The sequence below is a fragment of the Macrotis lagotis genome, chromosome 7, assembly GCF_037893015.1.
Source record: "Macrotis lagotis isolate mMagLag1 chromosome 7, bilby.v1.9.chrom.fasta, whole genome shotgun sequence".
Taxonomy (NCBI): Eukaryota; Metazoa; Chordata; class Mammalia; order Peramelemorphia; family Peramelidae; genus Macrotis; species Macrotis lagotis.
Window position 1 is genome coordinate 170417171 of NC_133664.1, and position 18710 is coordinate 170435880.

Genomic DNA, 18710 nt, shown 5'->3' on the forward strand with positions numbered 1-18710 from the left:
TTTTTTCAACAAACAGGTAAATGCCTCAAAATTAACATTTCTTTGGATTAAAATGAGTGCTTCTTTAAAATGTAAATATGTTACCTTCATCATTTAACATTAAATCATTAGCAATCTGATAGTTTATCAGGTTAATTTGTTAAACTCAAAAATCTGAAGAAATATTAAGCCAAGAACAGATAAATGAGGTAAAGTGTGTATATGTTTAAACATATATATATATAAATTAATATTAATATATAGAATTGCCTTCATAAAGCATGGAATATTATGCAAATTAGGATGCATTCACTATTATTAACGTAATACAAGAGTATAGTGTGTTTTGGTGAAACGTTGGCCTACCAGTCAGGAAGCTCTGAGTCCAAGGTTCATCCTCCCACATCCTATCTTTGTGACACTGCAACTCTTCCCTCCATCTTCTGATGTACTAGGCCATTCTCTAGGCCCAGAAGTTGCAGAGTAGGGGTCAAGATGCTTTGGTGGAGGAAATTTCCTCATGCAGGAATTTTGGAATGCCAGTGAAATTACAAGTCCAGGCCCTATTTTCCTAATATGACCTAGATATGAGCTTTGTCAATGGACCATTCTGACACAGGACACATGGGCTTCTGCAGATTCTACACATTGACTTTAGGATGAAATCATTCCAGAGCCAGAAAGAACAGGGAATGGACTGGAGTCATGATTCCATCAACATAAGGGATTTCCATATGAGGAAACTCCTTCTACCAATGCAGGTTTGCCTCTGCTTTTTGTAGCTTATAATCCTACAGAGTTCCCTACAACACTGATGAGTTAAATGACTTACCCAGCATTTCAAAACCAGAATATATTAGAGCCAAAAGATGAATCTGGGTCTGGAGTCAGGAATATCAAATCTAGCCCTGGACACTTAACAAATATGTGACCCTGAGAGTCACTTAACCTCTTGGTTTGCCTAAATTTCCCCATATGCAAAATGGAAATACTAATAACATCTACCAGTGTTGTTGTGAAAATCAAATGGCCTAACAATTGTAAATTATTTGAAATGATGCCTGGCACAGAGGGAGCACTATAAAAATATTAGCTATTATCATCATCATCATCATCATTATTATTGTTATTAACTCCAAGGCTGCCTCTAGACACTTACTAAATCAAATTGCCTTTCGATTTTTTTTCCTCCTCTGATTTTGACTTCTCCACATCTATATTCTTTCTCAATCAAAAGTAGGTAAAATGATAGTTCTAAGGGGCGGCTAGGTGGCATAGTGGATAAAGCACCGGTCTTGGAGTCAGGAGTACCTGGGTTCAAATCCGGTCTCAGACACTTAATAATTACCTAGCTGTGTGGCCTTGGGCAAGCCACTTAACCCCATTTGCCTTGCAAAAAAAAAACCAAAAATAAAAAAAAATGATAGTTCTAGAATGGTAGAATCTGAAAAGAGCCTTTAAGATGGTTGAGACTAATCCTCTCTTTTACATATGGGAAAACTGAACCCTAGAAAGAGTAAATCACTTGGTCAAAGTTTCCTAGTCGATTGGTGTCAAAGCCAGGGCAAGAACCAAGGTTTAAGGCTCTGTCTGGTGTAGCTATATCTCTAGTTCATTTTCTAGGACTGACTCTTGCTTTCCATTTGTATTTTCCAGCCTCGGCCAGCACTTATGTCCCCACGGTGTGCAACGGGAGGGAAGTCCTTGACTCCACCACCTCATCTCTGTGATCATCGTGACTTTGCAGTTCAGTTCTCGTGTGTTTAGACTGTTAGACAAACATGCACATTCTGTGCAATTCTGGATCAAACAAAACAAAGCAAAATGAAAAAAAAAAAAAAACAACCCTAGTACCTTTTTTTAGAAACAGTACAATAAATTATTTTTGAGGATTGTACAGTACCTAGTGATGTGTTAGAACTTTTTAGGTCAATTTTAGTACCCTTATAATTAACAGTTCCATAGGACTTGGAAATAACTATTGTTTACATAGGCAAGCTGTGGTGATTGGGCCAAGAAAGAGAGAGTCTACTGCAAACATGGTGGCAATATTAGGTAACCTTTTTTCCTATGAAGTTTTTTGTAGGTCCTTGTTGTAACTAATTTAGAATGCATTTCTATGTTGTATATTAAAGTTACATTATGTGTAACAGATTGTTTTTCTCAGCACAGAAAAAGGAGAAATCAGTATTAATGTAAAGATATTGACAATAAAACCTTCAAGGTTTTCCAGCATGGTGGGTGTTTCATTTTATTTATTTTCTTCATGAAGATTGAACCCAGAGCTCAAGTCATTTTTCTCCTTAGAGTGTGAAAGGAATGATGAATATCCAACTTTCTACTACATTCTAAATCTGAGATTCTTAAGCAAAGGAAAACAATTATATTAAAATAAAGATTTTTTTTTTAAATCATACAACAGACCCCCTGAAACCCATAGGCCCAGATCAAAACTTAGTTCTAAATGTCACCATGTTAGGATGACATAAGAACCCCAGATATGTGTGGTAGTAATGTTGAGTCCATGGTGGGAAATACTAACAAATAACAAGTTAGAAGACAGCAACATAGTTATGTGGTCCCTACAAATTCTTTTCTTTTGAGAAGCCCATACATTACTCTCTCCAACTTATCCAGGGAAGGAGTCAGTCCTCCTAAAGACTTCAAAATTGATCCTGTTCATCTTGATAAGCTACACAGACCACAGCGCCCACTTCCTATTAAAACTTCAGTTGTTGTGAGGCATATTGGGAAGGGTAGCATGTTCGCTCTATGGAAAATCCTGTTTCCATTCTTAGGTGAAAAGTCAAGGTTAAAGCAAGGTCCTTTATTTCCCAGAACTAATATGCAGAAGTCATAGTTATAATACTCTGAACAGAGAATTTATCTTCATTTCTAAGTTTTTCTGGCTTGGTTTTTTTTTCCGAATTCAGAGATTCTTCACTTGAGGTTAGTGAATTTTTTTATTTCATTTTGCATTTGAAACACTGTATTTTAAAATCAATCAGATTTTTTAATAAACATGTATTTTACGCATTTAAAAATATTCTTATGAGATGAAATTCATAAGTTTCAACAGGCTGCCAAAAGTGATGTAGGACACAGAAAAAGAATAAGGACCCTTGTCCTTGAATCTAAGGGCCCTGAGAAACAGGGAGAATATTAAGAAAGAAACCTACAGAAAAAAACACTTGATGTTATCCCATAGTGTTTTCCTCTCTTTATCTCAAAATTAAGGACTGATTTTAGTTCTGACTTCTCTTGTTTTCACAACTGAGATGCTGACAGCAAGCTATCAGCAGCCATACAGATAGTGGAATTAAGATGAATAAGAGAATTAAATGTTACTATCTGAATAATACAATCCATAATAACTATACCTGGGCTAGATTTGCAACAACTAGAGAGAAATGAATATATGTATATGAAATCCAAGTGGGTTAGGTTTAGAAGGGTATAAATAGAAAGGTAAAATAACACTCAGGTATATGAAACCTTTCATCTCTAGTAACTGATTTGCTTACTAGGGCATGAATTCTCATATCACATAAGAAACAGGTCACCATGGGGGGGTGAGAATGAATTAAATAATGAAATCAATAGCACTTGCTGAACTAGACAAAAATATTTCTTTTATAACTGAAAACTGGCAGTAATGCTAGCTAAGCATGTATGCTCTGAACTAGCATCAGCTCAGAAGAAAGGCAAAGACAAGGCCAATGGAAGGAAAAATAATCTCAGTCCACTTAGGAGAAGTGACACTAAGAAAGGCAATAAGATGGGTGATTCAGTGCTACAGCTGATGCCTCAAACCATAAAATGGATCATGGATCTTCCTAAATGAGACAATTAAGGACTGTGGGTGGCTCTTGGAATACAGCACTTCTGAGATGTGTGATTTGATCTATCATCCATGTATTTCAGTGCTTGCTTTGCCAATATCATGAAAAACACCCTAGCCCCTCCTACAGTTCTCTCCTTTCATGCCATGAATTTATTTTCCACTCTCATGACATCCTTTAATGTATAATCACTAGAAATGTTTTTAAAGTCGTCAGGGGAGAGGGAAAAAAGGAATTTTTAGAGGGATAGTCAGACAAGTCATTTCACATAGAGCCGAATTTAGTGGGGTGCTTGTGTCATATTATTGTGGTCATTCATTTTCTTTATGGCTTGAACATGACATCTTTCTGGAGATTATATCTATCTTTGCAAAACCACTTCAATCTCCAGAGTTCAACAATGAAGATTGTGTAATTAATGGAGAGTATATCTAAAAGTCTAATAATATACTAATAGCAATTAATTAAATATTATAAACATTTTTCAATTGACCCCTAATAAGTACAACAGCTTTAGTCTGGTTAAAAATTAAATTTTACACACACACACACACACAAATAGGTACATTCATATGTATATTTATATAACTCATCTATAATATATATATATATAATTAAATCTTGTTAAAATTAGATAACTCATATACAATGTATAAACTTAGTGAACTGCCTTAGGGACTGAGAATTTAAGTCACTTACCCACAACCACACTGCTAGTAAGTGTTAGAGGCAGGATTTGAATTAATATCTAACGCCAAGTGCAGTACTCCAAGGGAGAAGAAGAAGGGGAAAGGTAATAAATCATATATTAAACCCCCACAAAGTGCTAGTCATCCCACCGAGCACTTTACAATTATTATCTCATTCAATCTTTACAACTTTGGTCAGTAGGTGTTATTATTATGCCTACTTTACTGAATAAAGAGATTAAGGGATTTGCTCAAGGTCACAAGAACTACTAAGTACCAGACACTGAATTTGAATTCAGGCCTTCATGACTCCAGGTCCAGTATTCTATCCACCCCACCACCTAGTTGCCTTGATTCTATTTCTCTTAGGGAAATTAAATCAGGGGCTCAGATTTAAAGATGGTTCAATTTTGAAGATTTTCAGTTTACAGATTATAGAGAAGAAAAGAAATTCACTGGCAAGTCAAATATTTTTGGTCTATTTGAGACTTTCTATTAAGCATTTTCTTCCTCCTCTTTTTCTCCATAACCATGCCTTGTCCCAGAGTTAGTTGGTAAGGAGCAAAGTCATGAGGAAAAACTATAAGATTAAACAATACAGAAGTTTTAACAGCAAAGAAGTCAGATTAGTCAAATGGTGACATAAATCTATAAATCCAAGAAAAGAAAGAAAATTGAGATGATAGAGTTCTACAAAGTACCTTTTATTGGATAACAATTAAGGTTAGCTACTGTATGAATTAGTGCTTTGACAGAATTAGTTTAGGTGACTGAAATGAACTTCAAAGATAGACAGATAGCCCAATAGACAGATAGACAAATAAATAGATGAGTGAATACCTAACCTCTAAAGAAAAGGTAGGAACTGGTTTAGGAAAAAAGTCCCAAAACTTCTGGAGGAAAAACTTTGTTTAGGATTTTCTCATGTCTAAGACTCTGAATGTAAACAATTATATTAGTCATAAAAGTTGACCATAAGTATTTATGGAAAAAACAAGAGACTAAGGTTCTCCAACAAATTATGGAAGATAAGGGAAACTTTAGAGTGACCTTCAGAGAATACTTTGTCAAGTAATGCTAATGTCAAGTAAATGTTGTATGTATATAAAATGTGGACTAGACTCCATACTAGAAGAGAAGATGATAGGGTTATAGGAACATATCCCAACTGTGTGAGGACTCATTGTTTCTTAGGAAGAAAATCCCAGAGAAAGAGAGGAATCCTAAAACCTGTGATAGGAGGTTAAAGGGTAATAAAATATGACAAAGAAGAATGAGAAGAAAGACCACTGAACCTTTGGAACCATGTAAAGATATTCCACTTTCCGGGGGGGGGGGGGGGGGGCGCGGATTTTTACTCTGAAGAAGACATACATCCTAATCAGAAGACAGGATATCTAGCAAAGGTCAGAGGGAAAAGAAACAAATTCCAATGGTTGGTGACTTCTTAATAAGATACAAATAGGTACTTTACTGAACTGTCTTCCTGGGACTGTGACAGAATCTCCCAAAACTTTTCAAACCTAATGACTATTACCCATTTCTGGTAATTCATGTGTGAACAAATGATCTGCCAAAAGGGACTAAAAAGTATTGCTGGACAAGAAACCAAAGACAATTTGTGCATGTGTTTGTGTGTATATGCAAGTTTGGGCTTGTGTGCTTTATTCTCCCCTGACTTGAAAAACGAAGACCTCAGAAGGTCAATCAAGGAAGTAAGTTTTAAGGAAGATTGGTTTAAGACACTGTCTCAGAATGGAATTTGGATTTCTCACAAGGCTTTAAAATATAGATGAAAGGGAGCTCTTAGTCAGAATTGGAGAGAACATTTAAAGAGACCTGGGGGGTAGGGTAATATAGATTATATTTGGACATATATAAATATATCTATTTGGAGTTTTATGCATTTTATCAAGAAAGCTTTAAACTAGAAGTGGAAGGTGAGGAAGGATTAAACTTAACATGAATCTGCCAAGCCAGATACCATACAAGAATGAATTTATTAGTGAAGAAACCGGTCATTCTCAGATTACAAGAAGCCTCAAGACTCAAAACTCTATATATTAAGGAAAGAAGGTGGTTAATAAATGAATAGAACTAGATAGCTTAATGAAAGAACAGACATTTTGGTTCCAAAAGACATCATTTTAATTCTGGTGAGATTTGACAATAATTGGAAAACAGCAATAGAAGAGTACCTTATAGTTAATATGGAGAAAGGAAGACACGGGAAGAGATGACTCTGCAAAAAATTCTAGTCACCAATGAGAGTATTTTCCCAATTGTAGGGAGAAACCTTTCATTTCAGTTCCATTTAAGCACTAAAAATTGGATTAACTTTTGCAAAAAATTATTCATGCCAAAAATATTTTTCGAATCTAGGCTCTGCAAAAGATTGGATTATCTTTTGCAAGAAAATATTTATGTCAAAAATATAGTCTCAAATATACAAATTTATTCCCCCAAAACATAAAGATTTAATCCTTTTCCATATACCACTTCAGTCTCAAAGGAAGAGATTAGTTCATAGTTTAGTTCAGTTCTATAAGAACACAGTTTCACTTCCAAATACAAAATGTCCCTTTAGCTGTGGAACAGGCACTTTGACTTCTCATGATTTTCCTGTTGGGTTGGCTGGCTGTAATGTCCTATCTGGAATTCTGCTCAAAGTCACCATGGATTTGAACTCTTGGGAACTGTGGGGAATCACTGTCAGCACCTGACCCTGAAAATAAATGACATGGAATAGAAACAGACCTGCCCAGTTCAATTTTGCAGAGGTGGAGTACAAGAATGGGGAGGAAGGCAAGCACACACATTCCATTCATGGTAGCTACACTGAGTGAATTCAGACTTGCCAGTTATAAAGAGCTTGTTCAGGTCATGTAGTCAATCAAAGAAGGCTATTCCTATCCACATAACGGGAATCTCAAGAAAGCTGGATATCTCTATATTAAGTTACCTGAGAAAGGAAGAGTGGGAGTGGAGAAAGGAAAGGAGAGAAAATTCTCTTTGGAGCCAGGAAGATCTGGTTTTTAACTCCACCTCTCATACATTCCAACTGTGATGCTTGGGAAGTCACATAGCTTCATAATTCCCTAGGCAACTCTCTAAAACTACAAAATACAGCAAAGATATTGACCTATATTCCATTTATCAATGAAGGAATTTCTATTCCTATGTACTGTGTGTGTTTGTGTGTGTGTGTGTGTGTGTGTGTGTGTGTGTGTGTGTAAGTATAGGCACAGTGGATTCCCACCCACACAAACCTTTTCATTAATATCTTTGGAAAGACGCACTAAGACAAGAAACTCAGAACTAGAAGATTTGTCCAAAAAAGTCTAGACACAGAATATCAAATGGCCAAACTCCAAGCAAATCAAACCTGCCTTTTCCAGCCCAATATTGAGGTCTTTCTTTTTTAAAGAGATAGATTCTTTAATATTTAGAATCCTTGCAGAAAACTACCATAATGCCTGAATACAATCAGTTCTTGCAATGGTATCATAAGGGCAGATATTTAGTCTATTCAAAAACAACTATTTTTCGTTGAGCTAGGCTGCATAAAAATACTATAAAATGTGTTTAATCCCAGAGGGAATGCAATTACTCATAACCAAATACAAAAAAAAAAAGGCAACAGAGTGATAAAATGTAGTCTATTTAATCAAGTGAACACATAAACTGCTCCATATTATTAGGTGGCATAAAACAATTTATCCACAGAAGACATTCTCTCATCTAGTGGAAGATTGCTTTAAATACATTTTGGCAGAATGCTAGAAGACATTATAGGCGACAGTTGGCTTAGTGAAGTATTTAAGGCTTCAGAACCACGCCTTTTATGAAATCTTTCTCTACCATTTGAGAAAAAAATAATAAAGACTAACAATGTCCATTAAAAGTCACTGTGGCACAATTAACTCCTTTATGCCTTCTAACATTCCATTAAGTTTTGTAAAGCCCAGATATAAAACCTTAGTGAATTCAACAGCCAAAGTTGGTCTTCATGTTTTCTTTATAATGCTTCTTCAAGGGTGTTTTTTCAGGGCTCAGGACAATGTGGCATAAAATGACAGACTGTTGGGAAATAAAGGTAAAAGACAGCTCCTCTACCAAAGATGGCACTGAGCTGACAAAATGCTACTTTATATCTAAAATTAGAAGTAAAATAAAGAACTCCTCCACATCAACGACATTGTGAGATAGTTCATTAAAATTTAAGGCATTTTTGACATGTCAGAGATTCAAGTCCAGTGACAAGAGAAGAAAGGAGATACCTGGGAGCAAATCCCAATTATTTCTATGGCTTGGAACATACATGTAGAGCATAGCCAAGAAGAGAGAAAGGTGACAGGTGATTTTGTGGAATCTTCTTGTCTCTGTCTATTCTTGCAGAACACTACTATATTCACAACCATATGTTGTAGTTCTGCCAGTAACCAGGAAGGGCAGATTTCAAATATGCTTTCTTTTTGTGGTTTAAATTTTGATCAGAGGAGGGGAAAATGATCTTCAATGCTCCTTAATTAGTTTGTATATGAATCAGAATACTTTTTTAAAATCTTCTTTATAAAAGATCCAACAACTAAAATCATAAACATATTTCTACTCAATGAATGACTGTATCCCTGAATGCCACATATGAAAGATGGGACAATAGCAAATTTGATGAAAAGAAGTGTGTGATGCAGTGTAGAATTATACAAATACACACAAACAAAAAACAAGCAACACATTAATTAACATACAATCAAAATATCATGGTGTAAAATCACACAATTTATCCAGATACAATCAAATATGTATTTTCCTTCTTGTCCCATTCCACGCTCCAAAACATTGAATCCAAAATTATAAACTGTGATATTCTAAGAATGTGAAGTACCTGGAACCAGAAAGTCAGTAAGAATTTCCTCCTCCCTTCTCCTCCCTTATTTCTTTTAGTCAATAAATAGTGCTCTACCTTAGTTGAATTAAATAGATACTAATGCACTAAATAAACTACTAATGATTAGAACCATGCTGGACACTCCAAAATACTCAATGTCCCAGATCCTGTTCCAGTACCTAGTCATTCTAAAAAAATAAATTACTTTGTAGTAAATTAACCAATTCCTTCATCATCCAAATACCTGTTCTTAATAAACCACATGCCTAAATCTTGTTAGCAATGATAATTATAGAAAAAATCACCAAATCACCTTTTATTTAAAATGATAATAATAAAATTCCCTTTCCTGCCCAGATACAACTTCCTTGTCATACAGACAGTCATAAGCTTTTTTCCAAAGCTAGATATTTATTGACTGGAGTAACTTCTCCAAAAAAAAATCACAAATTGCAATATCTCACAAGATTCACATGCCTTGAGAATTAGATTTTACATGAAACAAGAGGATAAGTAGCTTATCTCACTTTTTCAAAGAGTCCAAAACAATGCTAATAACTGTGAAATTAATGGTGTAGGTTAAACTTGCACCTTTTGATAAGCTAGCTTTTGCATTTCTCCACTTGACACAATAATCCATCTCACTTTATTTTGTCCTCACTTGAATGTTTATTTAAGAAGTTTTCTATAGTGTGGCTTTCATGTTAATGAAGGAATTGATTGACTTCATTAAGATAGGCATCCTGGTTGTTTCTCATTTTCTTCTAAAGGTGTCTATGTTTTCCATCAAGTCCTTCCTTAAAGATTACCACATTATCTAAGTTCCTCCTATTACAGAATTTCTGGAAAGACCATACATTCCAATACCACAAGCATCTGAAGAGCCTATTCTTTCCCAAAGGGTGATAATTTGGGCTTCTGAAATCAAAAGTTGGTCTTCTGAAATCAAAAGGGAATGCCCTCTGTGAGAAAATTCAAGATCTTATGACTCAAGAACTGCTTAATTTTTTGAAGATAAATTATATTTTGAAATGATGGGAGGGGCTAAAAGACAGAAGCTAGGTAATAAATAAAGGGATTGTATCTCATGGAAAGTTTGATGTCTTCCAAAAGAATAAGGGAAAACATTCATATGATTGGGCATGCATGCACACATCCATACCACACGCGCGCGCACGCACACACACACACACACATATGATGATTCTCATTCGAGTTAGAAAAAATGAAAGTTACCAATTAATTAAATGGCATGCATCAGCAGTGCACTGATGGACTTTAAACTTGATTTTCAGTTATGTATATACACAAGTATCTCTTTCCTGAGTTGAACTTCACCATCAGCTTGGCCACCAAACTGTTTGCTTTCCTTTTTGGCAAGGTACTTGACCACATGATAAGGCAATCAGACAACCAGAAGGCTACAACCTTCTTTTATCAACAGTCCAGAATTTCTCACAGTTATCACCAACAGTCCTGGACACCAAGATGGACTCTAAAATGTGGTCCTGTAAAAATGAGAAAGCAGGTTTCATTGTTCCTTTGTCCAAAGGCAGCACTGTCTCTTCATATATTGGGAGATCTTGAGGATTTCAGCTGAACAGATTCAAAATGATCTTCTTTTTCCTTCCAAAAAAAAAGTCAAAGAAAAATAAATCAATAAAATCTTGCAATGATTAGAATCCTCAGTGGAAAGGGTCAGAGAGATTACTCCATATTCTTATTCAGATTCAAATAGAAATGAAAACTCACATAAGATGAGAACAAAAAATCTTTTAGAATACAGAAACAACCAATTGAGAACTGAAACAAATCACTTTTAATACTTCTGTACTAATTTGATAGAGGTAAGCACTGTGATTTCATTGTATAGATATAGGTAATGTCCAACATCACAAAATCCCTCTCCCATGAAGGTCTGCCTCTCTATAATTTTGTCTTAGAGAGTTACCCAGAACCATGAATGGTTAAGAGAATTGTCCAAGGTCACAAAACCAATATTAAGTCACTTAACCTTTCCAGGTCCAATAATGGGTAAAAAGTATTTTTAAAAATATTTATTTAATATTTTATTTAAATTTAGTTTAATGAAATATTAATTTAAAAAATAATTTAGTTATTTAATAATTTTAAATAAAAATGTTTTTCCCAAATAATATGATCTGAGTTAAGAAAGGGAAGAAGCAGAACTTAGCTAAAAAGAGTGACAATAAAAATCCAAAAAATCATTTAGGATAATTGGTTTGTAAAAATAATATTTTTGTTTCAGGACATAGTAAAGAATGCCATATATTTTATTTTTTATGAGAAATAAATCATAACTAATTAAATTAATATACTCTAGAAACATATTTTTGCTGGATTTTATTAGAAAATAAATTCAAAACAAATTCTAGGTTTCCCTCACCCCTTTAACCAAAGAGATGACAAATCAAAAGAGGAGATTATCCATTGTAGAAAAGGCCAGACTGTTTTTTTATTCCCTTCCAGTATTGTTCCTGGTTTCTATATTTCTAAACCATGCTGGTTACACTGGATCTTCCCTCAGCTCCTAGTACCTGTACATCTTGGAAAATCTAACTAACCTTTTCAATATGAACCTTCCTTCAGCAAGACTCACCCCCCCCTTCCACCACTGGTGAAGTCTTCTATTTTTTTGGAGAGACCAATGTAAGTCTTCATTCCCCCTTCTAGTCCTGTTTCTGTTTTCTGAACTTCAAAGCTTTGCTGTAGCCTCCTCCTCTCAGCCTTGGGACCACATCCCTCTGGACCACCTAAACCATACTTGCAGCCTTCACAATATGTCACTTCTCCCTGTAACATCAATCTCTTTCTCTCATTGATGAATTCTTCCTCTAATTGAATAATTCCATTTTGTAGAAGGACTGAGGCTGGTTTTCATTCCATTCCTCACCCAGTTCCTGAATTCTGGACTTCAGAACTTTTCCAAGGACTTTTGTTGTACACATATGAACACACACATACATATAAACACATTCATTCCTTCCCTCTTCAACCTTTCTCCACTCCCCCCCTCACTTTTTTTAATGGATTTGGCAAGAGAAGTTGAATAGATATAACTGAGACTGGGGGATGAAGTACATGACCACTTGAGAGGAAAAGGTCCAGCAATATGGTCAGGAGAGGGATGTTTTAAACATTCTCAACAGGCAAGATGTCTCCCTGGTATAAATGGTTACTAAGACATCAAGTAATGTTGAAATATGCTTCCATATTATTCTCCCTATTACCCATTTTAACATGTTTTATTTCTGTAATGATATAGCAAAATAAATAGTAAACCAGAAAGATGAGGGTTTCAGCCCTGACTTTGCTGTCTATTGACTAAAGGCAAGCCTTTTAACTTTTTCTTTTGAGTCTCAATTTCTTAACCAATTAAATGAGAATAGCAATATTTAACATTATTTGATTCAAGGGCTGCTCTGAATGAAGTTTTGTATTAACTGTAACAGTCAAATATGAACTATAATTTTGTTGTTGACTGATTTTTCAGTTGTGTCCAACTTTTCATTTTTCCATTTGGTGTTTTCTTGGCAAAGACACTGGAATGGCTTTTCATCATTTTACAGATGAGGAAAATGAGGCAAAGAGGGCTAAGTGACCTGTTTAGGATCACATAACTATTAAGTGCCTGTTTTTGGAATCTGGATCTGAAGATGAATTTTTCTATTACAAGTCCAGTGTTCTATCCACTGAACCATCTACAATGAATTATTTACACTTTTCAACAATTTGGTGGAATTTTTTCCGTCTCTTCTCCCTCCTTATGTCCCTTCTATTTTTAAAGTCAAGTGACAAAAAAAATCTAAGTGAAGTATTTTTTCCCATCTGTTAATTTAGAATACTGACAAAATTTGCTTTCAGACAATATTTAATAGTATAATATGGCAATGTTCATATTGTAATGATTTTCAATAATTCTATGATCTCACAGATATTGATATTCTTTCTATTGGTCTAGATTACAAGCCAGCCACACATTTTCTTATTATTATGATTCTTATCCACATTCTTCCATGTGTTCCCTCACACAGAGGAGCCATCAAATGAACTAAAGACATTTCATATGTACTACTAGATTGTGAATCTATAGAGTGTTAGACTTGGACTCAGAAGGACTCAAGTTCAAATCTCATCTCAGAAACTTATGTATTACTGGGCAAGTGACTTAACTTCTTGGTTACATTTTCTTTCTTCTTATAAAATAAGGATAATAATACCACCTATCTATCTTTCAGGGTTGTTGTAAGGCTAAAATAAGATAAAATTTGTAAACTGCTTTGCTAGCCTAAAAAGTGCTATATAATTGCCGGTCACTATTATTACTTTTCCTCTAGTCACATAACTGGTCTTTTTAGGACTTTTTTTTTTTTTTACAAAATCTTAATGATATCTTTATATTCTAGTTCTCATGTATAGATCCATCATTAGAAATACATTGAAACCTATTTATACTCTGCACTGCCTTTAGAATCACCCAGTTTTAATTTCTTAGAGAATGTGATGTTGTAAGATATATAAGCATGTAATATTGCCAGGAGAACACCTGTGTTGAAAAGATGGCTCTTTGCATTAGGGAACTGCATGGGGATTATTAAAAGTACTGAATGATGTTTCACATAAAATTCACCTTGGCATCTTTATCAAATATTGACGCAAACTCATTGTCAATCTATAATGACTTCACCAGATATAGGTATTAATTAAATATATTGACCTTAAAATTGAATGCCACAATTTGGACAATAGGCATTTTTCATTTTTGGAGTTTTTAAAAAATTGGTCCCTAATCTCTTCTGAGCAATTATGGAATTTATTAAAGAGATTTTTTAATAGCCATGGATTTGATACAGAAATTGACATTTATAGGAAATCCAAATTCCATTTAGTCTTTATATACAACATCCTCCATGACTCCATGTTTGGTGAGCATTCAATTTTTTCCTGTTTTATGCTTCAACTGATGGTAACAATCAGACAGTCTTTAAATAAAATTATATTTGTTGTTGTATTTCCAAAAGAAACTTGCATGATCTTAACCTAGGCATGAGAGACTCCATGTTGGAGAACACTTAATATTTTATTATTATTTAATTTTATTATAGTTACCGACTTTTCTTATCCTCCTTCCTCTTTTTTTGGTAAATCAACAAACAATAATATAGCATGATGCTCTATTCTCTGCAGATTTTAGCTAGTTGAGTGACTTCAAAGATGTGGTTTGCCCCAGAGAATGGCATGCAAAAGCCTAGCTGATATTAATACATTGTTGGGGGAGCTATGAATTGGCCCAAATGTCCTCTTTTACTAATTGTAATTATATTAGTAAAATCACCAAACCATTCATACATTTTGACCAACCCATAACACAAGAAAAAATATTTAGTGACAACTTTTATAGAAGCAAAAAAATGGAAACAAAGTGAGTTCCCATTAATTGAGCAATGGCTGAACAAATCTGATATTTGACATATGAATATATCAATAAACAATGGATAGAATTCAGAGCAACTTGGAAAACCATGTATAGATTGAATCACAGAGGAGAGGAAAAATCCAGAGAACAAGTTGTAGGACGCCCAATTATAAGATGGAAAAGAAGGCAATACTGAAAGGTTTCAAACCTCTAATCAATGCAATAATGAATATTGACTCAAAGCACTATTAATGAAAACTACTTCCCTATACTAGAAATTTAGTGAATTATAAATGAAGAATGAGACATATGTTGTCAGAAATGGCCAATGTGCTGGTTTGTTTTACTTAAACTACTTTGTTATACAGAATGGCTTGGGGAGGAGGAGGGAGTTAAGAAATGACAGCAGAGCAAAAATTAATGTCAATAAAAATTTGTTTTAAAAATCTACTTGTTCCCTTCTACATTTGTATCAATAAAAGCATCTATCATTTATATAAAGATTTTCTAAAGTAGACCTGTGAGTCAGAAGTTACTGATGCTCTGTATATTACTTTATGGATGTATTAACATTGTCTTTAATCGTTCCATTCTTTTCATACCTTCCCTCTCTGGGGTAATTTGTAGGATTATTCCTCAGTGCTTTGAGGATTTTATTGCCTCCAACATGGATTTTTCTCAATGTATGTTTGGCCTTTCTAACTTAATCATTTTAATGGCTATTTTTCTTCATCTCATCAGTTGATCATTATCACTGATGATAAACTGCTATAGAAACATTGACAGATTGGTTTCATTTTCCAACTAAGTGTTGCTCTTTTGCCAATTTTATAGAATGCTCTTGAGATGATATGACCAAATTGAGTTTTAGACCAATTTTTCTGCTGATCAGTTTTGGCTACCACTGCTTTTTGCTATTTTACGAGGCAATCTTGTTCATTATCCTATGTCATCCTCCATTATAACATTTTAGAAATTAGCTAAGTAAAGGTGAAGTGTGAGGGAATATTAAAATACCAGGAAGGGAATAGCCATAAGCAAACAAACATCTTGAAAACTTGCCCTTAATTGGCACTGTCTTTGGTTATACTATCTCTGGCGATTGCTTTATAACAACTAAACTTTTGCAAAAAAGTAATTATGATATGTATTATTTTTGTCTTTTTTCAAGATTTCCCACTGTAGGTATTAATGTCTCATTTGAAGTGAAAAGTTTGAAGCTAGTGTAATTAATTAAAATATCTGGTTCTTACCTAGCCTTTCTCCTCTAATTGGATGTTGATTTTTATTTTAGCTTGACCTAGTTGATATGACTGCATAGATAATTGATGTGACTCTCAAATAAGTAACATTTTCTGTTACAATATAGTCAATTTGATTTTTTAAAAAAATACTCTTTAGTTTTTTCACATCTAGTACCTTCTGATTCCCTTTTGAAAACAAGTACTCATAGCATATTGGTGTGAAGCTTTGGTTTCTTAAGTTTCATAAATCTATAAGTAACTTTTCCAACATATTTTTTCATAATGACATGGTTACCTTAAATTATTCATTAGTTCAGAATGGCTTTAGGCTACTCATATGGAAAAGCCTGTTTTTCTTAAAAAGGGAGAGAAGAGTATGCAAAGGAAATAGATCTTAATTTGAGAGTAATTTATCTCAATGGCAAATATATGGACCTTTTGGGGTCACAGTTGTATGAATGTTTAGCTGAACTAAGTTCAAGTTTTATTTCTCACCTTTGTTGCCAAAGATTTGAGCTTCCCCAAGAGTGACTGTTTATTAGAATATACAACTTCTTCTTCATTATCTTCCCCTTCCATGATAGCACAGCTATCTGCAGCTGGGAGCTCACACTCTTTTGCATTAGCTGTCATTACCAATTTGGAATATTTATATTCCAACCTAAATAATAAAGAAGAAAAAAGTAGCAATTAGTATTTTAAATACTAATCAAGAGACATTTATTTTAGGTAGCCATTTATCAACCTAACTGTTATAATAGTAAAAAACTTCCACCTACTCAGATTTCATCCTTCTACACAGAGCTCTATTGTAGTCTTTCTTTCCAATGGTTTGACACACAAACTTTTTTTTAGGTTTTTTTACAAGGCAAATGGGGTTAAGTGGCTTGCCCAAGGCCACCCAGCTAGGTAATTATTAAGTGTCTGAGACCGGATTTGAACCCAGGTACTCCTGACTCCAGGGCCGGTGCTCTATCTCCTGCGCCACCTAGCCACCCCCTAGACACACAAACTTTTATTAAGAATTTGATCAGTAATTACAACAAAATCAGCAGCATCAGTTATTTCCTAGTGATTGATTATCCACACTGTTGGGCATTTGTAAAAAAGAGAATAACATTGAACCCTGACTATATTTCTTGGATTTGGAGATGAATTAGGGAGGAGAGGAAGTATTTCTAGGGATTCCCATGATTTAATCAGTAAATTAAGACAACAAGAAATAGAAAAAAGAAGGCAGAATTTGTGGATTTGTCTTCCTTTACTTCACCTGATACTTCCCGTTTCCACCAACATATTAGTCACTTCAAAAAAGTCAAAAAGTTTAACATAAGATAAAGATGGAATTCTGAGGGTAAAATAAAAATTGATCAAGTCACAAACATTTACTAGATGAGTACTCTTGAGTCAATCATTGTTCTGAGGCGATGAAGACATAAATGAAATATTTACTGCCCTAAAGTTCATATTTTTTCTAGAGGAAATTAAATTCTATTTCTGCCTTCATGCTTAGTGAACTTCACAATTCTGACTACTAGAATGATGAGACAGTGGAAAAGACAAGATGTCAACATGGTAAAATGTGAAAAGAACTAGAAAAATTCTCCAAAACCTGGATCTAATTTCAAATCTACCATTAGTAATTTGTTCAACCTTCTAGATTAATCCCTCTAGATCCTAAGATCCACATCTTAAACGAAAGGAGAGAGGTCATGTTATTTCTTTGGGATTTTTTTTTCAGGTTTTTGCAAGGCAAATGGGGTTAAGTGGCTTGCCCAAGGCCACACAGCTAGGTAATTATTAAGTGTCTGAGACCGGATTTGAACCCAGGTACTCCTGACTCCAGGGCCAGTGCTTTATCCACTGTGCCACCTAGCCGCCCCTGACTATGTGATTGCCAAGGCCCTTTCAGCACTCAATTTCTTTGATCTAATACTATGATGTATACATATATATATATATATATATGATATAGATATAGATTTATAGGCAAAACAATGTACTTTTTATGCTATCTATGAAGTTTATACAGCATTTTTACAAGAGATTTCTGAATGGTATATGGTAAAGAACTGTTAGTTTTCATAAACTAGACAGAATCTACAATATGTCAATGTAAGAAGAATTAAGGGTACTCACTTTTGATTCTTTTTCCAAAAGTAGCAAGTCAAGGCCACAAGTAAAACTGCTGTAAAAGCACCTACTCCTGCTCCCACTTTTAACCAAAAGTCAACTGTTTCACATGTGGTCAATCTTTTCTCTGGTAAGGAAACTCCTTTAATGCATTGCTTTGGTTCATTCCATACATATAAGGTTTCCTTTAAAAAAAAAATTAAAGCAACATTACAGACTCCATTAAATTGGACAAGTTCAGGTAGCATTTCTAAAGGTATCATGGGCATTGTATTGTGCTAGACCCTCAGAAAAAAACAGATGAAGATCACAGCATGATAATTCCCTTTAAGAATGTTTATAATCTAGTACATGATGTAAGGAACAATATTATAAAACTGACAAATTCATGAAGCTATAAAGTAAATTGATATCTGGCTATTCAGAATCACAGTGGACTTAAAGACAGTAAATCTAGTCAGAGTAACTAATAAGAGAATAGGGTTTCATGGGGTC

General features: G+C 34.4%; 2 protein-coding genes across 5 annotated transcripts in view; one reads left to right on the plus strand and one right to left on the minus strand.

Moving 5' to 3' along the window:
- The window catches only part of GRM3 (glutamate metabotropic receptor 3), a 114378-nt gene extending 112207 nt beyond the window's left edge, over positions 1 to 2171 (plus strand). Inside the window, exon 5 of the mRNA XM_074195167.1 lies at positions 1636 to 2171. Coding sequence (XP_074051268.1) covers positions 1636 to 1709 — 74 coding nt within the window. The 3' untranslated portion in view covers positions 1710 to 2171. The remainder of the gene's footprint in view (positions 1 to 1635) is intronic.
- Positions 2172 to 6941: 4770 nt separating this feature from the next.
- The window catches only part of ELAPOR2 (endosome-lysosome associated apoptosis and autophagy regulator family member 2), a 337228-nt gene continuing 325459 nt past the window's right edge, over positions 6942 to 18710 (minus strand). For all 4 annotated transcript variants that reach the window (XM_074194058.1, XM_074194061.1, XM_074194059.1 and 1 more), the window contains 3 exons: positions 18222 to 18400; positions 16578 to 16743; positions 6942 to 11027 (listed from right to left, as the gene is read on the minus strand). In XM_074194058.1, coding sequence (XP_074050159.1) covers positions 10968 to 11027; positions 16578 to 16743; positions 18222 to 18400 — 405 coding nt within the window. In that variant the 3' untranslated portion in view covers positions 6942 to 10967. The remainder of the gene's footprint in view (positions 11028 to 16577; positions 16744 to 18221; positions 18401 to 18710) is intronic.